Source organism: Trichoderma breve (assembly GCF_028502605.1).
Source record: "Trichoderma breve strain T069 chromosome 7 map unlocalized scaffold00008, whole genome shotgun sequence".
Lineage (NCBI taxonomy): Eukaryota > Fungi > Ascomycota > Sordariomycetes > Hypocreales > Hypocreaceae > Trichoderma > Trichoderma breve.
The window spans coordinates 187019-211477 of record NW_026611594.1 but is presented as its reverse complement, the minus strand read 5'-3'; the positions used below and the strand labels follow the sequence as shown (position 1 = coordinate 211477).

Sequence of the window (24459 nt, the reverse complement as noted above, 5' to 3'; positions counted from 1 at the left end):
GAACCAACCACGCCATTATGATTCAGGAATCTCTGTGTCTATCATGGAAAAGACATGAATCTGCATGCTGGAAGTCAATAACAACTCAGTCTGCACATCGTCACATCGTCACGCCAAATACACGACTCAAGAACATTACAACAACCTCAATTTACGTCAAAGTATATAGACGGCACGCCCAGACGGACTCTATCTACCTTGATACACGACATTAACAGGGAAAAGAAGAACAAAGAGGACAAATACATGTGCGGACCAAAAAAAAAAAGAGACAAAAAACGTCAAAAAATCAAACATTTATACAGGGAGCATCTAACCAAGTCATTACTAACAAACATCGCGTTGCCCTCCCCCCCAAAAGCCACCTTTCCAACTCAAATACCTCCCATTCATTGCATCATATCTCTCCTCGGAGAAGAAGAGGAGCAGTTCATTTTGACACATGGAGCCTCCAAAGACAAAAATCATGTCGTCGAGACGAAAACAAAAGCTCTCACTGGCAATTTTTCTCATTTAGAAAAATTCGTGCTCCCTTCTCTCGCGTCCTTTGCCAATTATTACGCGAGGGAACAAATGGCTTAACATCTTCCGCCACACTTCAGATTATGGTTGTTTTTTTAAAATTACCTGGCTGCCTTAGAAGGGGAGAGTACTCCAGCGCATGTTCCGCCGCCAGGGTATCATTGTAGGCCTTTAGGTCCCAGTTGTCTTTAGTATTGGGGGTTGTGTCCGCCAATGTTGGTAGGAGGAGGGGGATAATCCTCGGGACCGGGGCGACCCATCTGGGGAGGTCGGTTATCACGGCTGTCACCGTAGGGTGGGCGGTTGTCACGGCTATCGCCATAAGGAGGACGGTTGTCACGGCTGTCGCCGTAAGGAGGGCGAGTCTCGCGGCTGTCACCGTAGTGCTTCTTGCGCAGGGCGGCGAGACGCTTCTTCTTGGTGAGGGTGTTGATGTAAGTGCCAATGACAAAGGAGACCAAGTTGAAGAAGGGAACCCAGAGCTCGTCAGGGAGGAACTGCTGGGCAAAGGCCAGGCAGATGGGGGAGGTGAGCCACGAGATGCGCATGACTCTCCAGAAGCCAACCTTGACGGTGGCGCGAACCTGGTGGAACGTACGAGCGCCGGCAATGAGAGCCATGGCGACCAGGTAGATGCTGTTCTGGATAGGCGCAATCTAAGCATGAACGAGTTAGCATGAATGATGTCATGAGGGAGTAGAGCAAGCAATTCGCTTATTAGATTGGTTGAGCACATACCACCAGGTTGCTGACCACGATCTGGATGATCTTGGCCCGGAGACTAACGCGACCCTTGAAGAGCTTCTGGAGGAGCCAGATGAGAAAGTGGCCCAGGGGAGCGCTGACCAAGGCACCGTACGCGGCCATCTTGGGCACGCGCGAGGTGAAGTAGTTGCCATGCTTGTTGCGGTCCTTGGCCAGCCACGAGGCGAGGAATTCCTGAGCTCCGGCGAGGGTACCGGCAGTGAGCATCTTGGTGCGCAGAGGGTTCGACTCGAGCTCCTTGATGTAGGCCTAAAACAGCTGTTAGCCAAACCTAATTTCAAACCCACTACCAATCTCTGGTGGCTTTTCTTCCTCCTCCATTCTCCTTCGCTCGGTTTGCGCGCCCAGGATCCAAAAAAACATACCGCCAGATAGCCCTTGGTGCCGGCCATGGCCTTTCCTCCTGTCAATGCCGTGCCGAGAGTCTCGGCGAGGGGATGCTTTCCACTGGTACCGGGAAGAGGAGCGGCGCCCTCGAAGGCCCTTCGAATAGGTCCGGGACCTTCGGCGAGAGCGGCGGCGCGCTCAGCAGCCTGCTGGGCGGCCGCATCGACCGTCTTCTCGGTGACCGTCTTGATGGACCTCTGGACTATGGGGCCATTGTCGGCGGTGACGCTTTGAAAAGGCTGAAGAGCGTTCGAGGTCGCATCTTGGAGCGTCTGGATCGTGTCCCGCTCGAATTTGACCGACATGGTGCTCGTTTTGCTGGCGGTGTCGCTATGGTCGAGTCGTGGTCGTGATCGGGGATCGTGGCGTCGGCGACGGGGAGCGGCGGCGGCAACAACAGTGGCAGAGACAAGCGACTTGAGATGTTGTTGCAGGATCAATCGACGTGCAGCTTTGCTCTCGTGGGGCTGGTCAGGGATAAAACGTCGTCATGAGACGGGCGGAGAGGGTCTGGCTGTCCAACGACGCGACGGCGGGATGATTAGCAGATGCAAACGCTTCGGGCGGCGGAGAGATTGGGGAGCAATTGAGGCTGTCGTGGTGACAGGGCCTGGCCAATGGATTTGTTTACACGACGAGACACTGAGCCTTGATGCGCTGAGTGGGTCTCCCAACCCCCCCGGGCCCTGGACATGTCTGGAGTCCGCTGGGCTTGCTGATCCAGCTCTTGAGCATGCAAGTGCATACAGTTTGGGACTTGCTGCCTCGGCAAAGGGGACTTGAGGAGGGCCCTTGAACCGCCTCCCCCTTGCCAACCGTGTCGCGTCCGCTAGGATGACGGCGTGGGAAGACGAAGCGATCCTGAACCTGAGGGGAGCTGCGGGAGGGACAGGAAGACAGGCGATACCAGCAACACACAGCAAAGCAAACAAAACAAAACAAACAACAAAAAGCGGCCTCAATGCCAAAACTTACCGGTTCAAGCAGCAGCGTTCACGGGAACTCAACGTGGTTTGTCCTGGGGCAAAGACGATTGTGCCGGGGGATTCTCGTTTCGATTCTTCTCAGCGGCCCCGAAGGGAGTGGGAAGAAGGGAGAGAGGCGAGAGAGGGAGCGCGCGAGGGAGTGAGATTGAAGAGTGAAGAAGCGCAGAGGAGATTGAATGAGAGAGGCTGGGCGGGAAGGATGACGCCGGTACCTCGTACCTGTCTAGGTCGAGCGAGAGAGATGAGATGAGGCAGGTAAGGTACAGACAGACCACACGGGGGTACTTGTGCCACGACGGGACGTATAGGCAAAGGGTAGGTACCGATGAGTACGGGATGCTCGACGGGATTGTACTCGTGCTGGACTGGCGCTACAGTACTCCGTACTCCGTAACTACGAGTGCAGGCACAGCTTCGACCTCGACCCTCGAACACAGACGGCCGGAGCCACAGCTTTCGTACCTGAGAATCCCCCCGTATTTCCTGTAATCCGACCGATGGCACCTAATAAACTTGTGTCTGCTTTGGGCATCGGGTGGGTGCGCGGCGGCCGAATCAAGAGACGCGTCTGGCAGCGCGGTTCCAGTTTTCCGCACCTGCAAGCAAGCTTTTGGGCTGAGCTGGAGCCCGGAGCTGGGAGCTGGGAGCTGGGAGGTGAGAAAAAAGGCTGGGAAAGCGGATGGGGTCGCACGATCGGGCAGCGCAGCGTTCGGTCGAGTCGCGACCTGAAGCTCCCGCTGCTCGTTGCTGGCTGAAAGTGGGCGAGTGTGGGCGAAATGTGGGCGGCTCCGGGCTGGCGATTGGAGTGTTGGGTCGAGGCTAAGACGCACGAGAGGCAGGGGGTTGAGATGATGAGAGGCAAGGCCTGTCCAAGGCCTGTCGCAAGGTTGCCAGGCCCCGAGCAGGCCCCAAGCAAGCCCAAGGCACGGCCGGCCGCTACCTGGACGGACTGCACTAGTTGTACGAGGCGTGCGGTAGCATCATTGGCAAGGTCAAGGTTGTCTTTGCTTTGTCGTGGTGTTGTTGCTCAGCAGCGGCCGCCATTGGCTGGAGTCGCGCGCTTTTGCGGCCCCTGCGAGGGTTATTGACGGCACCGTCTTTGGTTGATTTCCCTTCTCCACAGCAACCACGAAGATTTTTGATACGATATAAGATGGAGATGGAGGCTGGAGGCTGGGGGGACCCGAGATTGCATGGCTGGCTAACCTTGGGCTGGCTGTGCCGTGCCACGCGCGTGTCTGTCGTGCATGGTGCAGATGAGATGAGCGATGATGACTGTGGCAGCGCCTCACTCCCGATCAAGTTTGCTTGTTCCCGTTCCTGTGCCTGTGCCTGTTCCTGTAAGCAATCAATCGTTCGCCTCTTCTCCCCCTAGGTACTGTACTGTATACACTACCGTGCCGTGCCTGGGTGGCGGCATGGCTGCTCCCGTGAGATGCAGTGCACAAGTTTTTGTTTGTTTTGGGGAGCTGCAGCTGTTGGCGTTCCTATTGGGTCCGCAGGCGGTGTCGTGTGGAGGACCGATAACAAACGGCATTTGCGCGCGTTCATTGGCCGATATTGACTGTTATGCAGGCTAGTGCACGCTCGTACAGGTGATACATGCTGGATCAATATATGAATGTATCGAATAATATTGGTTGAATAATGAATGGCTGTGGTGGTTTTTGCATTCTGCTGGCCAATAGAGAGACTGTTATATTGCGGTCGGTCTCTGGATGCCGTCTCTGTGACTGTGGTTTGACAAACAATGATAGCTGCCTGGGCACATGGACATTGATGACTTATGATACACTGCAACACAATTGTCTCGAATGTTTCAGCCCTTTCTCATGTAGCTCAAGCAAACCTCAGCTCAGGTCAATGCCATATTGTCAACATTATCTAGTATAAGACCAGCTGTCTTGTCCATTCACTTGACAATGAAGCCTCATCATGGAGGTGCTAATCCAATTCAGGGCTTTGTACTCCGTATCCTTTGAACAATTTGATGGATCAACTTGGCTTCATGTCATCCATGGATCTCTTATCAGATGGAACCTTCAAGCTGCTATCAGCATCTTGACCAGCACCTAAATCATGGGCGTCAATCACTAACAACAGGGCAGCCTCAGTTGAGCCTCCAGCACTACAATGGCGGGCAGCTGTTTGGCACTGGCAGTCAGTCACGCACCGGCACCGCCTGCCTGCAAAACTTTCAGGTCCCTTCCTTCAGATGCCTGTCTCGTCCAGACTGAGGAAAAAGAAAAAAATCTTCATCTTTTCACTCCCCAATAGTCCAATATTTGGCCTCTCCATCGTCCTAAATCTCGCCATCATTCTTCGCCAACATCGTTAGGACTTACCCAGCTCTGGATTCAAGCCCCTGAGCATCGCCCGAGCATCGCCTGCTTATCCCGTTTTGGAGTCGACAACAGCTTCACGATAGCCCATCTCTGCTTCAAACAGGAGATCAAACACCCGTCAATCATGTATCATCGCTTTCCTTCGGGCTTGCACAGGCGCCCAGTCTTCGAGCCGCAATGCACCCACGCCACCATGACGAGAATCTACAGCCCAAGTCTTCTCTGTTCCAACTGTCACTATCCTGGACCTTCTGGGTGGCTCTACCAGTGTACGCAGGATAGAGAGGACTTGATAGAACACGCCGTGGCGAGAGGAGACTTTGTATGGCAACGAAGACGCGACGAAACTCGCCGTTTGTGCTGACGAACTACCGCGGAAAAAAATGCTAACTGTGACCGCAACTAGATCAGCATGGACCAGCTCGGTAGTCAGTTGACTCCAATGATGGGTATTCGAAAGAGGAGCCCTGCTGTTCGCGAAGACCGGCTCAGTTTCTTTCAGGAGATCAGCCAGGAGCAGCTTGCACAGTATCACCCTGACCAGGTGGCTCATATCCTCAGGCAGCGCGAAAATGTACGCATTACCCCTAGAGACCGTTCTAATCGTTTGCTAGGTACTGACTGGTATCCCAGGTCCAGCTCGTTATTCAGCGAGACAAGGTTCGCAAGAATAGCGCCGCGATACTCAGTCGCCTCGCTGAGCCGTATGGGCTAGACAGCGCTTCATGTAACATTGGATTCCAGAAGCCATGGTTGTGCACTCCGCAAGAGGAGTGCCAGTACCGAGTATGCCAAAGCTGTCGTCCTGGCTGTGCAGACCGTGCATTTCTAAGCCTCAACGCTGTTGCCGATGGCGAAGTGCCCCCGACTGCAGCAGCAGGCTACAGCTTCCATCTCCTTGGCCAGCGACCTGTCGTTGATGCAAACGTGCTCACGAACATTGGCTGCCGTCCGGTGCCTCTGGTAAGTTCCATTAGCGTATACATACCTTTACAGCAGTTGTGATTAATATTGCTATGATAGCCTCAATCTTCACCCGCTCACTCTACGCATGATTCACACGCATCAACTATGAGTGCCACGGATTGGATCGACGCCCAGATAGCTCGTGGGCGCCGTTTGTGGACAAGGCAAGGGGATGACACCGAGATCGAAGAGTACGATGCTGATTTTGACTGGTCTCTGACGCCCAAAGCATCAGGCAACGTCTCTGTGCATTTAAAATACTCCCCCAAGTGCGAGAATCTGGATGTGCTTGCAGAGGCTACTGGATCCAGCACGTTTGATCCACAACAATGGACACCTCCGCCATCGCCAGTGATTCACTTGAATGAGACTGATGACCGCATCGATGATATCGGCTGGTGAGTAGCTAGATTTAAGAACAGTATCTCGTTCTTGTGAAGCAGCTAACCTGCAAGTAGTTCCACTCCCTCGGAAAAGGCTTCTTCCAGTCAAATTGACATGCTACTCTCCGAATCGGCAGTTCCGCAAACGCCGGCAAATGGCCACCTTCGTGAGTTGAGCGTCGACGAATCATCCCACGAAGCAACAAGTGCCGCATCGACTGCTGTATTGAGTGAACGGTTTCCTCCATCTCCGCTCAAGGTGCCGCACGGAGTAGCCATGCTGGAGGAGAGCGTCGAATTGGGAGTTCCAGATGTCATTACACAGGCTTGATCTCATGCTCTTTGAAGAATTTCATCCACCCCCTTTCGTTATTGTATTATATGTGATACACATTGGCAGGTTGATAGCGATCGTTTGTTTGAGTCATGCCGCATTGATGGATTCGGTAGGAGGCATTTGTCTAGTCAAAACGAGGTTTCTTTTATAGCTGCTTGGTCTGAGATGGAGACAGTTGCCTCTGTATCTGCACTGAATGGAATTACGTCCATAAAAAAAGCGTGTTGGTTCTAGGTGCAACAGCTGTGGTAGTAAGAAGCTAACACTCGGTATATCTCTACATTGCCTCTGTCTAATGCTAAAAGAACGTAAAGAAGCACAGTAACCAGTGTATACCGCCTATCCTACTAATCTATTCATGTTCTACATAAACAAAAGCGATAATACACGGCGCTTTTCATCTCGTTCCTTTCCCTGCTGTCAGTATCATCTTTCCTCTCTTCACGCACTCCATGTTATCTCCGTATCTTTTCTTTGACGCAACCCAAGTAAACAGCTCAATATTGTCGAGACTGTATTTTCAACTGCTATATAATCAACCTAATCCATCGATCTCGATTTAATAACTCCGCTTTGATTCTTAAGCTGATTCATAAAATGGCAGGGATGCATCACACGCTTTGGCTGAGAACTAAAAGACGGACGCTAAGCATATGACATCCGGCTATTTATATGATATTTTAGAACAGATGAACAGAATATCAGATGAGAATTACCGTCTTACTATATATCTTCTGTAAATGGAATGAGTTATATAATCAAGACTGTTTATTGGTTGCCTTGCAAGGAGAGGGGCTAAGCGAGTTCTGAAAGATTGAAGCCCAAGGCTGTGCCCAACGCTTCATCTCGAATAATTCTATCAACACCTTGATCTCATCTGTTTCCGAGTCTTTCAACTTAGAAGAGCGCATTTAGCTTGAACCATGTCAAATTCTCGCCGTATTGACAACAACACTTTTGGCGATAATGCCACGATCCATCAAGGCGATATTAACAATGTGCACAACTACCCCCAGGGTACTATGATCGATGCCATTCAGAGACGAATCCGGGCTAATGGGCTAATTACTGTGTGTCTAACAGAACGACGAGAAACTCCACCACCGCTTTCTCAGTTGATCCCTTTTCCTCGTGACCCCGATTTCGTCAACCGAGGAGACATGCTCGACAAAATTTCTGCGCACTGCTTGGAGCCCGCCGGTCGAGTGGCGCTCGTGGGGCTTGGTGGTGTTGGAAAATCGCAGCTGGCCATTGAATTCGCCCACAGATTCGCCGACAAGCATAAGAATATCTGGGTGTTCTGGATTCATGCAGCTACACAGGAGCGTGTTCAAGAAGGCTTCAGGTTGATTGCCGACGCCGTTAAATTGCCTGAGCGGAAGCAACCCCAGGCTGATATACCGCTTCTTGTAAAAAATTGGCTATCCATCGAACACAATGGTCGGTGGATTATCATCCTTGATAGTGCCGATGAAACCGAGGTACTCTATAGCGCAAGTGAAAGTGTCCATGACAAGCGGTCATTAGCGGCATACATTCCCAAGAGTCGAAACGGAGCTATCGTCCTTACCACGCGCAATAGAAGCCTTGCTTCCAAACTGACTGGGGGACACAAGCATATAATTGACGTCGATACAATGTCAGAGGCGGATGCACTTACATTGTTAGAGAGGAAGATGGGATCACCTTTGTTGCCTTCGGAGGCAAGTTTGGCGGAAGATCTGGTGAAAGCATTGGAATGTATACCCCTGGCTATTGGCCAGGCCGCTGCCTATATACAAGCGAGAAGGCCGCGAAGTTCGATTGAGAAATATCTCGCCGAGTTTCGAAAGAGCGAACGAGAAAGCGTGAAACTTTTAAAGTATGAAGCAAACGATATAGGGCGGGACGAGGAGACATCGAACACAGTCCTCAGAACATGGGCAATCTCATTCGACCATATTCGCTCGCAGCAACGTTCTGCGGCAGATCTTCTATCGCTCATGAGTTTCTTCGATCGACAAGGCATTCCAGAGTGGGTGCTCAACCATCCCACGATGCAAAGCAACAATCTGGATGAGACTGAAAAATCAGAATCCGACGCTGGCGAAGATTCTGATAATGATATCAGTAGCAGTTTTGAAGAAGACATATTGGTTCTGAGGAACTACTGCCTTATCGCTGTGAATGAAGAAGGGAATAAGTTTGAGATGCACAGACTCGTACAACTCTCAATAAAAAGTTGGCTGAAAGCTTTTGGACTACAAGAGACGTTCATGCAGCAGTACATTACGCGGATAGCAGCGTCATTCCCAACAACAAAATATGAGAACTGGGCGATTTGTCGGGACCTCTTTGCACATGTTCAGGTGGCCCTTGATTATCGACCGAATGAGGATACCCTCGAAGATTGGGTGATTCTGTGTTATAAGGGAGGAAAGTATGCGCGTCGCCAAGGGAAATATAATCTTGCAGAGCAAATGGCGAGGAAGTCTAAGAAGGTGTGCGAGAAGAAATTTGGAAAGGATGACGCTCTAATGTTACAAAGTATATGGTCATTGGCATCAATAATATCAGAGCAAGGCCGTTGGAATGAAGGTGAAGAGCTACATGTGCAATTGGTGGAAAGTTACACGGCCAAATTTGGAGCCGATCATCCAGATACGCTCAGAATCATGGGCGACCTTGCAATTATATATTGGAATCAACGCCGATGGGATGATGCTGAAGAGCTAGAGGTGAAAGTACTAGAGGCTCGCAAGAATACGCTTGGGACCGACCATCCATATACCCTGCACAGCATGAACAGTCTTGCATCGACATACAGGAAGCAAGGCCGATTAAATGAAGCTGAGAAGCTGCTGGTGCAAGTAACAGAGGCCTACAAGAATACCCTTGGAATCGATCATCCATATACGCTTGAAGGTATGCAAGAGCTTGAATCAACATATAGGAATCAAGGCCGATGGGATGAAGCTGAAGAGCTAGGGATGCAAGTAGTAGAGGCTCGCAAGAATATGTTTGGAGCCGACCATCCATATACCCTGCAGAGTATGGGCAATCTCGCATTAACATATTATAAACAAGGCAGATGGGAAGAAGCTGAGAAGCTAGAAGTGCAAGTGATGAAGGCTCTCAAGATGAACCTGGGAGCCGACCATCCAGACACACTGAGCGGCATGAATAATCTCGCAATTACCTGGAAGAAGCAAGGTCGACGTGAAGATGCTCTGGCGCTAATGAAAGACTGTATCCAGGGCTGCCAGCGAGTCTTAGGCGTGCAGCATCCAGTTACCTTGGGCTCTTCAAAATGGCTAGAAATATGGAGCAATGATAGAGAATAAGATTATGTGTATTCACTAGACGTTACATGAGAGTTTAACAATACTGTCAATACGTAGGTATAGCTTTCAGGAATAAAAACATGAACAGTGAAATGTACATTAAACTTCAGAACTATGTTCATTACTACATCTTTGAAGTAACTCATCATCACATTCCAACACGCCCACCTCACTTATCCTCCATCTTCAACGCTTCATCCATACTAGCCTGCACCTTCTTCATCATCTCATCCCCAACCTTCTTCGCATCCGCAAACCTCGGCTGGAAAAACTCCTGCGTGCTCACAAACCTCTTCTCCCACGTCTCAAAATGTCCCAGCGTAACACACTCCGCCCACCCCCTCGCCGCAAAGGTAAACTCCAAATCATCGCTTCGATAACGCTTGTCGTCCACCGCCGTCCGGAGCGTCTCGTCGAGCATCTCCGTGTTGCGGAAGAGATGCTCCGTTACACCCAAGCGGAGACGGAATAGGGGCGTGCTGCAGAGCATGTGGTCGTAGGGGACGATGCCGAGGGCCGCCCAGCAGTCGACCATTGCGAGGAGGGATAGGTGGTTGTTTGGTCGGGCGGGTTCTTCGGGGGTGGGTGTGCCGAGGGAGAAGGCTGTGAGGATTGAAGGTTCGAGGAGTGGGCGTGAGGCCCATGATTTGGAGGCGCCGAAGACGCGGTCGCGGGCACCGTAGATGCGAGCTTTTAAGTCGTCAAAGTTGCCCTCGAGCATGAGCTTGTAGAGCTCCGTCGTGGATTTTGCGTACTGGGAGACCTGTTTGCGGGCTTCCGGGTTGAGAATCGCCAGGCCGGCGTAGACGTGCCACTTCTGCGAGTAGATGCGCAGCATAATGTTCATCTTGACGTTCTCAATGCCTCCAACATACCGGCTGAGCTCCCAGGGATACTGCCTGTTTGCGTGCCACGCCTTGCCCATGGAGAGAAACGCGGCATGGGTGACGGCCTGGGTATCTGCTGTGATGCGGTCGTGCTCCTGAGCTGTGAGATGGACGTATTTCGACTTGAGGCAGCTGAGCACGATCTCGACTTTACGGAGGGCTTCATCTGGGGCGCGGTGCTGGATGAGGACAAGGGGCTGGTTCTGGGGGTCGACGCCGGGGCCGTGGAGGGAGTGGCATGAGACGATGTAGACGTCTGATGGGAGATGGGCTTCAAAGGCCTCGATCTCGGGGGATTTGCAGGAGGTTTGGCCGCCGACGATGGCGCCCATCTTGGTTGCTAGACGACATTATGAGCGTCAGTTGGATGCTGGTATACTGAAGAATCATGAGATATGATAGGCATAGCATACAGGGTCCATATTGAGCAATCACACGATCAATAAAGGCTGCCTCGACCGAGTAGATGATGTAGTCGCTCGCGCGGGATACCAGGTGGCCGTTGCGCAGAATCTCAATGTTCTTCTATACGGAGAGACAGGCTTCAGCATCCGACTTTGTCACGATGGAAAAGAAGAAGAAAAGAACAAGAGAAAACATCATTGCAGCGAAACGAGGCAGCGCAGTGCGTACTTTGCCATTGTATTTTTCTTTAAGGCTATCGTATCTATCTTCTCTGTCGCACGCCAGGATTCTAAACTTGCACCGTTAATTACTCGGCTTGTCTTTGAGTACGGCGAGCGTCTACGTGGGAAAACAAATGGGACACCAATTGCAAGGTTTTTCTCTAATATCTTTTTCGACTGTTAGCTTCTCCGCTTTGTGAAAAAAATTCTAGACAAGTCGAAACAACAAAAAGTGTAAAGGGGATGGTTTTTTTCAGACAAGTAAAAGTAAGGTAGCTAGCATTTTCATCACTGAAAGCACAGGTCCGATTCTGATCACCATAACGGTGGGACAGGCGTCCCTGCGCAATACTCGAGCCAAATGCGCTCATGTCATCACGAAAAAGGGTAACAAGGACGCGCCAAAGAAGAGAAAGAAAAAAAAGTGTATGCTTACCTGCAAAAGAGAAAAATCTGCCAGAGGCGGAGAAAAAGCATCCATTCTCAAGACGCAAAAACTCACCTCCAGCCAGCTTCAGACAACCTCTCGGCGTACATCCTGCCCATGTCGCCCATGCCAATCAGCCCGACGGTGAAGTTTTCCATCCCCGCCGGGACGCTGGACTGTGCTGAAGCCATTGCAGCCCTGCTGCTCGACTGGGATTCCTGAAGCAGAGGGTCTCCAATTGCTGTCGCCCAGAAAACAAAGACTTGGTTCGTCTTTTCTGTGTTTTTTTCTCGCTTCGGTGGAAGGCGAGGAAGAAAACAGGGCTGGGTTGTGGGAATGGGAAAAGAAGAAAATGTTTGCGCGAAGATGCTTTATGTGGTTGAGAAAAAAAAAAAGATGAGTAAGCAAGGCTTAGTGGGGTCGGGGAGCTTGATAGTCCGATATCGTGTGCTGAGAGTGGAGATGGAGGGCCATGCAAGTATCCGAGCTTTCAAATATTCACGGATTACAAAGTCGTTCAATGTGAGAGAGAGAGAGACTTCATCAACTCATTTATTTCACCTCATCTCTTTACTTCTCTTCTTTTACTCTGTCTTTCTTCCTCCAGAAATGGAAGCTATATACGCCATCGGGTCAAATGGATCCGGCCAACTCGGCATCAGCCACAAAGAAGACGTCTCCGTACCAAAGCCGACTCTCTTCCACCCCGAGCAGCCCAACTCTCGCATCGTCAAAGTCGTTGCAGGCGGTAATCACACTCTCCTTCTCACGGAATCCGGCAAGCTGTACTGGAGTGGAGACCCAGCTAGTGGAGCATGTGGACTGAAGCCGTTCCCAAATATTCCCGTGTTCCTGGAAGCTCGACTCGCAAAGGAAGAGAGTGACGAACAGGTTGGGGAGATTGCTCTTGTTGCGGCTACTTGGGAAGCTTCTGTTGTCGTTTCCAGAGATGACCAAGGAAAGAGAACCAAGGTATTCACCCTTGGCATAGGACAGAAAGGAGAGCTGGGTCTGGGTGAGTTGCTTGTACGGACACCGTCAGCAACGAGGATCAAAGACTTTCCTCCAGCTGGTACAGAAATTGTGGATTTGTCTGCTTGTATGGGCCATGTCGTTGCTGTTTTGGACAACGGCGACGTTCACGGCTGGGGCAACTGCCGCAAGTCTCAAATTGGTGAGCCCAGCGCGGTAGTCTACACGCCCCGTAAGATTGAGGGCGTAAACTTCAAGGTGGTCAGAGCAATCTGTGCAAAAGAATCTACATGTCTTTTTGGAGAATCAGGCAGCGGGAACATTCATGTTCTGGGCTCAGATAAATGGGATTTAATTTCGACAGCTCCTTCAGCAGCCCCGGCTTGGAGAGATGTCGGAGCTAGCTGGGGCAACTTTTACATCCTAGGTCAAGATGGGAGTTTGACAGCTTGGGGGCGAGACGACCATGGCCAGCTTCCCCCATCAAATCTTCCCTCTCTCGAAAAGGTGGCCATTGGCAGCGAACATGTTGTCGCTCTCACAACAGAAGGCGACGTCCTGTCATGGGGCTGGGGAGAACATGGCAACTGCGGACCACAGGTGGAGAATAACGACGTCAAAGGAAGATGGAACGTGATTGCATCGTCCAAACTCATTCCCCCTGAAAGTAAAATAGATAACATAGGTGCCGGTTGTGCCACTAGCTGGATATCCATCACGTCCAGTTGAAACTACACTTAACTGGAAACCAACGCATACCGCTATGCTTCTTTGTCCGATGATTAGTCGGGGAACAAGGCCAGGCCTTGGACATCGGACAGTCTCTGAGTCGGATCCAGAAATGTTGACTCTGCTGCCGTGGGCTGCGCCTCCTCCGTTGGTTCATAGCCACTGGGTCGAACATCATCCCCGCGTCCCATGTGCGAAACAGAAGGATTCTTCCTCACGTTAGCCTCTAGTCACGATCTCGACGATTGGTAATGCGAAACTTACAGGATCTGCACTATGATCCCATTCTAATCTGGCATCCTCATCGGCATCCTCATCGTCGTCTCTTACGGGCTCCCATGCCTCGTCTTCGACAAAAAGACTTTCCGATCTGAGTGTTGGCGGCGGCGGCCTCTGTGAAGGCCGGAAATCGAATGCTCCAATACGCGAGGCACTGGCTCTAGCAGCGCTCAGTCGTGGAGTTGGATTTGGTGGTTGCCGTGACGATGATGGTGGAGGCATGGAAGGCGATGCGGCTTGCTTCCGCTGAATATCGGCCATGGTTTGTGATGGCGTTGAGCTTGCGCGACGAGAAGTCTCTTCTAAATGCGGCATGGCCTTGCTAATGCTGTTGCTGCCCTTGTTCGCAGCTCCTTTACGGACCTTTTTGGTCCTCTTTTCGGGATTCCCTCCCCGTTCGCCGACTGTCATAATGAGAAATTCACATGAGATGGCATCGCCAGAGTAGGAAATTTGCATTGGCCTTGCGGGAAGGGAGTATCGGGCAACAATCGCGTTGCCGGTGATGGCTGCGTGCTGTGTGATTGCGCGAACGTCTTTGATGGAGACGACGATTTGAAGCTTATCTTCCACATCAATATCGTCAAATTCGTCGGTTTCGACAGCAATCGAAGTATGCAGAGGTTTCTTAAGAACCGCTATTCTCACAAGTTAGCTTGTTCCCGTTAGAATGTAGAGACTGGTGCTCTTACCATCGTCGCTGATGGTCTTCTCGCTAAAGCAAGTGAAGTTGACATGATCGCCATCCGTGTTGATGTCGAGGTACTCGGTCCCGGGCCCAAAGTGATCTACCAACTGTTTCAAGGTCCTCGATGAAATGCTCCAGTGGTAGAGAGCCTCCTGCTTGTTGAACTTTGCATGTACGGGCATGCTGACTTCAAAGGGAAGTCGGTGCGTAGCAGTCAGTCCATTTCGGAAGATGATTCGGGCAATGAAGCGGCTCTTGACCCCTTCTCCATCTTCAATGGCGACATCACAGCGATCTATGATGCTCTGCTTGTCCCCTTCGCTTCGTGATTCTACTCCAGATCTGCTGCGGAAGAGAGAGGCCAGGCCCTAAAAGTGGCGATTAGATTCGTCATTACCAGATAGAGTAGAGAATCTCACTCGTATGTACATGGAACAGAAGAATTTCTCCTGAAACGGCCCCGTACCCTGATACTGGTAGCGCCCAAAGAAGCGGCTGGTCGCGAACCGGAAGCTTGCGTAGGCTGATTTGGAAGTGTTCATTGTGGAGAGGAAAAACTGCTCGCAAAGTTAGACGCTGGTTGTATGATATCGAGAAAAGTAGGGGAGGTTTGTCGTTACAGAATCTTTTCGCGCTTCGATGGATACATCTTCGCTGAATTTGCTCAAGCAGTTGAGGGCATCTCGAAACGCCGTGACACCCTCTTCACTGAGGGTGAATGTCAGTACGGCCATGGCGGCATGAGATTAAATTATGGGAAGAGCTGCGATTGGTAGATTGACCCCGTGACGTGAAAAATTGAGAATTAAATCATCGTTAGAAATAAGAAAGCGAGTTCGCGTGTTTGTTTCATGGGGAATAAAGCTGGATTCATGAAAGTGGATGTTGCTGAATGAGCTTGTCGTTCACGAGCTACTGCTGAAGATGCACTGGGTGGTGGTGGTGGTGGTGGATAATGAGGTAATCTGCATTGATGCATATTTTCCGCTTTTATGAATCTCATGCATTTATGGCGATTCATTATCGAAGCTGTCTACGTTCAAGATGAAGTTAATAAAAAGAAATATAGTATTATCAGAGCTTCGTACTATTTATTCTGTATTCCTGAGACGACAAATCCGTGCATATTCCCCATCTTCGCAGTCAATTGTCTCATATTTGTCGTCAATCACCATCTTCCCTTCCCCCCCGTCAGCCTCATGGGAATGGTGGTTGTCAACGTGCCTTTGGAAGTTATCTCTCCTACTGAATGACTTGCCACAGGGCTCGCAGAAACATTTCTCCTTTGGGATGTTGTTTTCCTTCGCATACTTCTTGTGAGATACCCAGTAGTGCCTGTTCCGCGCCTTGTTGTCTGCGAATCTTTCGAAGCAGCCTCCAAGACTACCTGCCTCGCATGGAACCTGTTTATTGTGTGTATTCATGTGTTTCCTGTTGATAGGTTATAAACTATTATTACTGTATGAAAGACCATTACGCAATGAAGGGAATGCTTACTTGAAGTTGCCGTCGTCCTTTTTCAATTTGCCGCAGACGGAGCACTGCTTATAGCCCGGCCCGAGGTCTCCTGACAAGGTGTTAGATATTAAGCACAAAATCCAGCTGAAAAGTAATATGCTGACCGTCAAGATCTATATCAAATGAAGTATCCTCAACGCTGGCGGTGGAACCATCTCCCATTCCATTGGAATCGGGAGACAGTAGCTCGATATTCCTTCCTGGATCGCCTGGCGCACTATCCAACTCAACGCCTTGAAAATAGTTGGCCAACTGATTATTCATTGTTGTATTATTTGTTGTAAACTCATATGTGAATGATGTTGTAGTTGTTGTAAGGTCTTTTGTGTGGTATGCCAAGTCTTTTATCGACATTTTATACGTTTCCAATAGGTTATTTAAATTGTTTTCAAAGTCATCGCTTGCTGAAAAATTGGTAGTTGAATCGCTGCTAGAAATATCACTGTCTTTTGACAATATCGCACAGAGATCAGCCGCCCCAGCCGCCCTAGAGCAGTCGAGGTCCAAGCCGATAACATGTGGCTGACCGTCCGACTATATCAGTTGGTTGAGAAAGTCATGAGACAGAGACGCATCTGTTAGATCCATACTCTCTGCTTGCGATGAAGGCGATGTCATCTCAGAGTACTCAGCGTTATACCAGTTGCCTGAACCATCGAAACCGACCAGACTGTCGTCCCAACCTGACGGCAGTTCAGGCGTTAGATCAGGGCAACATGTCTGATCCAATGGATTGACAGCGTCGATATTGACATCAAAAACGGGTAGATTCATTTCCCCAGGACTAAATAGTAAATCAGAGGCATTGTCAGGCTGCACCCATGATGCCGCATGAGGCACATCCATCATGTATGATTCGGCTTCAACGTCGAGGTCAATGCCAGGCATATTTGCAGCTCCATTGCATGTAACTTGCTCGAGGATGGCACGGCTGCACAGTTCCCGAAGCTGCAAAGATCTTGAGCATTATCGCAGTGAGGCCAGATGATAGAGGAAGGTTCACCTTGTGCCTCTGAGGGCTGCCAATTGCTGGCACAGAACCGCGTGTCTTCCTGCGCTGGGTTCCCATGTCTTTTTTGACGGAGAATTGATAGATGCAAATCAAATCTTTGAATGACTTTCAATGTCGCAAGCGACGGCCTGCGCGGCGGCCTTTGTGGACGACACAGAGACGGAGGGGAAAGGGAGAGGCAAGGCAGATTTTATAGATGTCGTTCTTCATCCAACATCCAACGCAGTATCTAGATAGCTGCCAGCAAAACAGACGTAATGTTTGACAGTCTGTGTAATCCTAGCCAAATCAGGCGTAAATCTTTCTTTTCCCCTCCAAGCGAGGATAAAACTGCCTCAGACATCGGGCAGTTCAGCGTGCCAACACAGCAATTGTTCGTGCAGCTTGCTTGCGTGATGCGGCCTCTGATTGGAGTAACATGCGCGCGGCATGGGGGTGTGACCGGGCCTCTGGCAGATTTGGGCCTCATTACCTGCGGCCTCTGGCATCTGCAGGGGTTCTAAATGGTTCATTTTGAGGTGGCTTCTGCAAGAGGCCGTGGGTGACGCAAACGAGGCTGGCGAATAGGCGTTGACGACATGGGGACGATGTACACATGGATTGTTGTTGGAAGGATTGAGTGCAAATGCTCGCGAAAATGGTGCAAATTGCGAGGACATGGGGAAAATATTGTGAGGGTCATATCACTTATATAAATTATGGTCGGCCAGGCCGGGGAGTTGTCCAAAGCTTGTCAAATTGATATACAGGGCCATCTAATTGAAAACACGTAAGAGAAATCTCGCTACATTGTACTCGATTCAACACCCCAAAAGACTCGGAATCACACAGAATGTCTCGCAGCGACGCGGCCGATTCATCCTCGCCTTTGGATCAAACTGACGAGGAGCCGGAACACTTAACATCCAAGCGCCTCCACAGGTTCTTTGAGCCCATCATGCTTCTCTCGGCCCTAACTCAAGCCGTTCGCAACATGGCTACACCACCACCTCGCGAAGAAAAAATTAATACTCAGGACCCTAAGCAGTTATTTTACGCCTTTGTAAACAAACTCAGTCATGTGTGCGATAAAAGAAAGGGGCCCAACCACGTCACCTCTTTCGTCGTCCTCAAAGATCAAAGTGATCCCGACAAGGCCCACTACGTCTTTGCAATGAACCGCCAAACCGACAGTCAGTTACAAAGCACGGCTAGATATGTTACAACTCTCCTGCGCATGGTTGGCCAGGCACCTGAAGGCCGAGAAGGTCAGGGTGATGCGAGACATTCGCTGCTGTATCATGTTTTACGTTTCAACCGCCACCGGGTTTCGTTTTATTTGCGTGAGCTTCGGAACCAAGCGGCGTTTTGTCTCGAAAAGTGTGAGGCCGAAACAACAGACGACAGTATGTAACTAAAATTTAAATTTAAGGTTGTTCGAGATTGCTTACTCTTGCAGACGAATTAACTGCAGAGAGATTGGCAGAAATTCTCACGTCTCCAGTCGTTGGCCTAGACGAAAACGATACAGAAGCTGATTGTAAGTCTCCCGTATCAGAAAGATAGTCAAGCTGTGGATAGCTAATTTTGTTCGCTTAAACAGACATTCGTATGTGTGAGACGACGATTCAGCAGCTTATAAAAATCGAACAGACTATAGTTGGGGAAATAATCGAAGAGCGTGCTCTAGAAAACCGAATGGTAGGATACACAAGTATGGAATGCTGGGCCAAGCTTCTTCACGCTATAAGGCGCATTCTTGCCTACCAGCAATCAGTTCAATTCTTCCTGATGGCCAAAGACACGTGGCCCGGCCTCTTTGAAGATTTCACCGTGTCCTTCATCTCTTCAAGCCGCCAGGTGAGCAAGCCAGGTCGCAACAAGAGCTACTCTGCAGAAAGCGTCGTCGGTCGCATGACAAGCCAGCAGGTGGAGATGTTTAGAGAATTTGTAGGAAACCTCCAAGCTTTCGACCTTGACGAGCGCATCAAAGAGGAGTTTGCTAAAGACACCTTCAACCCGATGGTCCACTCAGAAGTCCTCTTGCTGAACTGGATCTCGAATCAAGGCCCGATTGTGTCTTCCAGATTCTTCAACGACTGGAAGTATATTGGCTGCAGCAAGCCGATGTGCAAGCTTTGTGGCTATTATTTTTACGAACACCATTCAAATGTTGAACACCGGACTTCCCATGGCAACTTGTATCCTAGCTGGCGTCTGCCCGATGTGTTCCCGCATCAAGGTGATGCGGGGAGAAAAATGAGACAGGTGATGATGGATAGAGTGCTACTGCGAGTGCGCAAAGAGACATTAGACCTCGTGTCGGAGAAAGCTTTTCCAAGCTCAAAGAGAGCTGATTCGAATACGGATACTGCGCGAATGACACTTCTTCCGGTCGGCACTTTACAAAGGCCGGCCACTGACATGGACGATCTTGCGTCGATGGTGGGACGAGTGGTTGTTGGTTGAATCCTAGGAAGGGTCTCTTGTTCATAGGGTCGGTATTTTAGAACGTAGGTTGTAGTATTGCAGATGTTCTCGTCATAATGAAACCTTCATATTAACCACCGAAGCCAATGCTCATCCCCCCCAAAACCAGAGGAGTATCACAACATTAAATTAATCTCTCAAAATCGTCACACGAACTCTCCATCCATCTCCATTTAGCCACTCTTGAAGCAAGTAAATTTTCCCAGCGAAAATCTCCACGGCCCACGACGCATGCCATGTCGATCAGCGTGGACGCTCGTGCCAAAGTGACGGCCTCCAAAATTCTTGGCCCAAAACAGACCCATGCTTGCGGCTTTTGTAATATTTCACGTGGAAATTGTCGATATTTATTGTTGATATTTATTGTTGTTCTTGGAGAACGAGACTCAGAGAGTATTGCTGGGCTCCTGCGGTTAGTTGTTGGCGTCGTTCCCATCCAAGCATTGTGAAGCGACTTACAGAGGCTTTTCCGCAGTAAGTTGAACAAAACGCTCAAATCTTTTCCATTAAAAGAAGATATATGGAAAAATGAAGTATCGTGAAATTATGAAGAAAGCGCCATATCTCGCGTCGCTTCCAAATCGTCTTATAGTGAATGGGTGCTTGATCTACATTCGATGACGTATTGGCTTCTTGGCACGCAAACGTCTTGGCAAAATCTCTTTGTCTTTGGCAGGCACCTGATCCAGGCATTAATGCCCCCGTAGGCCCTGACGCAATGATGCAACAAGAAAATAAGCCTTGATTTAGAGTTAAAATTAGAGTAGTTTCAATACTCAGACCCTTCGCCGCCAAGTCTTCAACAATGAACTATCAAGACGCCAGCTTCCGCCACAGCATTCACTAAACTGCCTCTCCATGGCGCAGCAAAGTTCAGCTCGCACAAAAGCACAGCCATATAATCCTTGATAACACTGTATGTATCACTACTTTATAAGTACTACTCATCACTTCTAGGTACAGTAGCCAAGCTTCCATCATGAAGAATCAAGACCTCTCCTCCCAGCAGCCACCAAACTCAGCTCTCCCCCCTTGTCTCCCGTCCCAGTCCAGTAAAACAACCCCCCAAGAGCTTGATGAGCCGCATATCTCCCCTTCATGTATACAGTTTGTGGCACGTCAAACGTAACATATCCCTTGTCCCTACCTGAATCGACATACCACGCCGCCACGGCTCTCTCATCCACAACGGCATTCTTCACCCACTGATCAGGAATCTCGCAATAATCCATCTCTCCTGCACGCTCCGTAGAGCATCCTGGACCTTCGGCGCGAGGGAAGTATCTTGCGTAGGCAGGGATTCCAAGAACGAGCTTTCGGCTAGGAAATCCTCGAGATAAAACATAGTCAATGCCGTCTGTGGCGCATAATTTGAGCTCCGGGTGTGAGGATTGCAGGCCACCTCTGGGCGAGTGAAGCTGCGCATGGTTGCCACATACACTAGTCCAGGAGCCCGTAAAATCGTATGCCATGAGGTTGATGTAGTTGACAAGCTTCGAGACAGCATCGAGATCGATGTGCTTGAGAATGTATTGACCAACGGGAAGAGCCGTAGTGAGAAAATAGTCTTCCTCAGGCAGTAGATTGCGGCACTGTTGAAGAAGTTTCACATAATTACGACCTTGCTCGGCGTCTTTTGGATGTTCCCAATCAACTAAAGAGCAGTAAGTAGCGTGTTTATGCCAGTGCAAATTAGAGCTTCTTACTATCAACACCATCAATTTCGTGACGATCACAAAACTGGCGGACTTGCCTCGCAAACGTCTCCCGAGCATCGCGGCTGGCAGCCAGAGCTGGAAACTCTTTGCTGCCAGTACCTCCTCCGATTGACACAATAGTTTTGAGCTTTGGGTTATTGCGTTTGAGCTTTGCGAGGGCAGCTAAAGCGCCTTTCTCTCCGTCGACTTCCTTGACCATGTCGGCGTGCTCATCGAACCACTACCTCACTGTCAGTACAGTCAGAGTTAATAATATATAGCTTTGTAACATACACGAAGAGAACCATCTTCATGAACACTAGGTAATATCAGCCCCTGTTCTTACACTTATACATCTCTCAGGACTCACCCAACAAAGGCATAAAACACGTGCGTAATATTGTCCACATCAAGAGTCGCCGGCGTCTTGCCCTTGTAAACCAGCCAATTGGGATAATACACGCCATTCATATAACTCCTATTCAGAGGAGGAGGCCGAATCTCGTACTCGTTATTCTCATCAGGCTGTTGCTGGTGCTGGTCTTGATTATCGTCCGACGACCCGCCTATGCACGAACATGGGCAGAACCAGCCCCGTGAGCGAGGAACCATTTTGACAGACTACTCTTCTTCTTCTTCTTCTCCAAGTGGGCGGTGAGGGCTTGACGAAGTTATCGTGAGATGGTGAGTCAGGTAAGTCAGAGTGCCGCTGTTTTTTGCTTCTTCCCGCTGATGCTGATGCTGATGCTGATGCTGCAGGACCCCGCAGGTGCTCCGCCTCTTTTCTGCTAGGGACAATGCTTTTGTACAGACTGTTTGTTACACGTCAGTGCCTTTTTTTAATGGATTCCGGTGGCTGAATTAAACAACAGAGAGGCTGTAGGTTGGCAGGCGCCTTTGCATTTAAGCTTCCATCTGACTGATTGAGTGGAACTGGGGTTAACACTGAGTTTACAGGAGCAGCGGTAAGTACTTGTATTGTAAAGCAATTGAAACAGCAAGGTTATCCTACGGTACCATGCCGAATATTAAAGAATTTGAGGATAGAAAATGAAATCAGATGCTTGAAGTAATCAATAGAGTTGGATCAATGTGAGAGGACGCGAAGCCATGACGCAGCCCTGCAACTTGCCGTATCGGGCAAATGTTAGCCTCCGTTGCCATGATCCACAAACTTCCTTTTGACTGACGCCTTTATTGGCTATAACTTCCCGAGTGGCTTTGGTAGAGTTTTTTAAAGTATGACACTGGCAGGTCATTAAAAAGATAATTCTCGGCATTCCGCTTCATTCATAGCTTCGTGTATATACCCATCCAATAACATCCATCTATCCGGTCTATCATCATGTCGTGTACAAGTCAAACCATCAAATCTATCCAATACGCACCTCTTGATGCCCAGAAATAACTTCAAGAATAAAACCAATGTCTTGATTCGTCACCGCAAATCACATCCCCATTTTCATCAAGCATCAGCGTCCCCCACTGTCTGTCATTATAATTCTCCAGCGGCGAAGTCCAGAACCCGCTCCGTATAAGGTCCATTTCGCCCCTCAGCCAATAAGCCATGATATACCAACTCCTGCTTGTGAGAGGGGTAAAATCGTCCTGATAAACCTCCAATGCTTGAACCACTTTCTGCTGAATCTCAACACTGTCTGAAGCCGCCCACCCTGGAATCAGGCAAAGCGGTATGAAGCTGGCTCCTAGAGGCCTATATTGCGCAGCATCGTGCGCCAACTTGATGGCGTCGTCGGTCATCGCGTTTGCCTCTTCAGCCATGCTCCCATCATCCATTCCAAAGGCACGTAGATACCCATTATAAATCAGTGCACATCCCATCAGCAGGCCCACAGAGACTTGGTACTGAATACGCAGCTTTGTTGCCGCCCGCGTCGGCGTTTCGGAGGCGAGAGTATCAGCCATTTCTAGGCCGCCTTTCAACAGCGGTAATTCATAGCGCATGCGTTCATATGCCACGGCAATGTCGTCCTTGTACTTGGCGGGCTCTCGGATCAAATCTGGGATCCTGGCAAGATTGCTGAGTTCCAGGCTAAGGAAGTTTTTGGCACTGCTACTAAGAGGTGCAGCCGGGCCCAATGCGCGCTTCTTGAGGTTCAAGAAATATGGACTCAGTCGTATCTTTGGGTTGAAGATGGCTTCTATAATCTAGCATCCATGCAGAGTAAGCCACTGTTATACATAAAGAGGTATTGACACTTACAACAGGCACACAAAGGGTATCACGTATACTTTTTTCGAATGGGTCCGGATTACTCTTGGACCCAGCTGCGTCGAGCAGGTGTGCAAGTCCCTCTCCATGGCTCATCTTTTGATCACTATCTCTTCCCGTCCAGCCCTTCAAGGCGGAAAACAGCCATGTCAGTGTACATGCTTAAAGAAGCGGGGCACTTGGGCGCATCTTACTTGACAAATCATTAGCACATAGACGGCACACAGCGTCTCCGGCTTGTTTGCACCCTGCGGGTCATTCAAACAGGTCCTCAAAGCCTGTAGTGCGTTTACATATTTCACCACAGATCCCCGGGACAGTGACGACTGGTCATGTCTGCGGAGGTGTGGGTAGAAGCCTACCATGGCCTCTACCGCAGCATCCAGCGCTGCATTGGTGCCCAGACGTCGCGGGAGCTCCTTGAACCAAGGGCCATAGCAGGCGAGGTCATAGCTGGGGTCGTTGATATCCAGCAGCGAAACAAAGGCTCCAGATCGAGCGGTATCCTTGTTCGATACGAGGCTGGCGATGGACGATGGGCTCCCGCTGCCGCTCCCACTCCCAGACGTCCTACTCCGGGCCTTTTTAGACGATCTCTCAGCCTGCAGATCCGTCTGGTCTTTGAACTTGTATCGCAGTTGGCCGCACCCTATGCATGGAATGTTTAGGCGCGAACAGCGGGCGCAGGCGGGCGAGGCCATGTCACACTGGAGGGTGCTTTAGCGGCACGGCACGGATGGTAGAGACATGATGTGGCCAGCATTTCCAGTGGCTTGCAACTCCATTTGGGGACAGCAGACCTAGATGAAGCAATTGAAACGAACCTTTTTCTTCTGCTTCCTGCAAGCATCGCAGCCGCGATAGGTCGGCACGCCTGGCATGGCGGCGGCTGATTGGGAGCGCTGCGT

General features: G+C 50.0%; 10 protein-coding genes across 10 annotated transcripts; 4 read left to right on the top strand and 6 right to left on the bottom strand.

Annotated features, from left to right (window-relative positions):
• Window positions 1–710: 710 nt before the first annotated feature.
• T069G_11174 (mpv17 / PMP22 family domain-containing protein) lies at window positions 711–1979 on the bottom strand (the record flags this gene model as incomplete). Its single annotated transcript, XM_056178379.1, has 3 exons — window positions 711–1178; window positions 1261–1536; window positions 1653–1979. The coding sequence occupies 3 exons, from the start codon at window positions 1977–1979 to the stop codon at window positions 711–713; spliced, it is 1071 nt and encodes a 356-aa protein (XP_056023253.1).
• A 3219-nt stretch (window positions 1980–5198) lies between these two features.
• On the top strand, window positions 5199–6685 carry T069G_11173 (uncharacterized protein; the record flags this gene model as incomplete). Its single annotated transcript, XM_056178378.1, has 5 exons — window positions 5199–5327; window positions 5412–5579; window positions 5645–5968; window positions 6029–6369; window positions 6430–6685. 5 exons carry the CDS (start codon window positions 5199–5201, stop codon window positions 6683–6685), a joined length of 1218 nt encoding a protein of 405 aa, XP_056023252.1.
• A 929-nt stretch (window positions 6686–7614) lies between these two features.
• On the top strand, window positions 7615–10014 carry T069G_11172 (tetratricopeptide repeat domain-containing protein; the record flags this gene model as incomplete). The annotated part of the gene is made up of 3 exons (XM_056178377.1): window positions 7615–7708; window positions 7775–9883; window positions 9947–10014. The coding sequence occupies 3 exons, from the start codon at window positions 7615–7617 to the stop codon at window positions 10012–10014; spliced, it is 2271 nt and encodes a 756-aa protein (XP_056023251.1).
• Window positions 10015–10183: 169 nt separating this feature from the next.
• Window positions 10184–12145, bottom strand: T069G_11171 (prephenate dehydrogenase domain-containing protein; the record flags this gene model as incomplete). The annotated part of the gene is made up of 4 exons (XM_056178376.1): window positions 10184–11241; window positions 11315–11426; window positions 11535–11595; window positions 12030–12145. 4 exons carry the CDS (start codon window positions 12143–12145, stop codon window positions 10184–10186), a joined length of 1347 nt encoding a protein of 448 aa, XP_056023250.1.
• Window positions 12146–12563: 418 nt separating this feature from the next.
• On the top strand, window positions 12564–13655 carry T069G_11170 (regulator of chromosome condensation (RCC1) repeat domain-containing protein; the record flags this gene model as incomplete). The annotated part of the gene is made up of 1 exon (XM_056178375.1): window positions 12564–13655. The coding sequence occupies one exon, from the start codon at window positions 12564–12566 to the stop codon at window positions 13653–13655; it is 1092 nt and encodes a 363-aa protein (XP_056023249.1).
• A 53-nt stretch (window positions 13656–13708) lies between these two features.
• Window positions 13709–15356, bottom strand: T069G_11169 (rad9 domain-containing protein; the record flags this gene model as incomplete). The annotated part of the gene is made up of 5 exons (XM_056178374.1): window positions 13709–13864; window positions 13920–14572; window positions 14627–14990; window positions 15042–15179; window positions 15243–15356. The coding sequence occupies 5 exons, from the start codon at window positions 15354–15356 to the stop codon at window positions 13709–13711; spliced, it is 1425 nt and encodes a 474-aa protein (XP_056023248.1).
• Window positions 15357–16674: 1318 nt separating this feature from the next.
• Window positions 16675–17028, bottom strand: T069G_11168 (uncharacterized protein; the record flags this gene model as incomplete). Its single annotated transcript, XM_056178373.1, has 1 exon — window positions 16675–17028. The coding sequence occupies one exon, from the start codon at window positions 17026–17028 to the stop codon at window positions 16675–16677; it is 354 nt and encodes a 117-aa protein (XP_056023247.1).
• A 956-nt stretch (window positions 17029–17984) lies between these two features.
• T069G_11167 (uncharacterized protein) lies at window positions 17985–19600 on the top strand (the record flags this gene model as incomplete). The annotated part of the gene is made up of 3 exons (XM_056178372.1): window positions 17985–18537; window positions 18591–18671; window positions 18735–19600. 3 exons carry the CDS (start codon window positions 17985–17987, stop codon window positions 19598–19600), a joined length of 1500 nt encoding a protein of 499 aa, XP_056023246.1.
• Window positions 19601–20598: 998 nt separating this feature from the next.
• T069G_11166 (glycosyl hydrolases family 18 domain-containing protein) lies at window positions 20599–21930 on the bottom strand (the record flags this gene model as incomplete). Its single annotated transcript, XM_056178371.1, has 4 exons — window positions 20599–21275; window positions 21328–21559; window positions 21613–21637; window positions 21689–21930. 4 exons carry the CDS (start codon window positions 21928–21930, stop codon window positions 20599–20601), a joined length of 1176 nt encoding a protein of 391 aa, XP_056023245.1.
• Window positions 21931–22728: 798 nt separating this feature from the next.
• Window positions 22729–24432, bottom strand: T069G_11165 (fungal zn(2)-Cys(6) binuclear cluster domain-containing protein; the record flags this gene model as incomplete). Its single annotated transcript, XM_056178370.1, has 4 exons — window positions 22729–23487; window positions 23543–23677; window positions 23746–24258; window positions 24376–24432. 4 exons carry the CDS (start codon window positions 24430–24432, stop codon window positions 22729–22731), a joined length of 1464 nt encoding a protein of 487 aa, XP_056023244.1.
• Window positions 24433–24459: the final 27 nt, after the last annotated feature.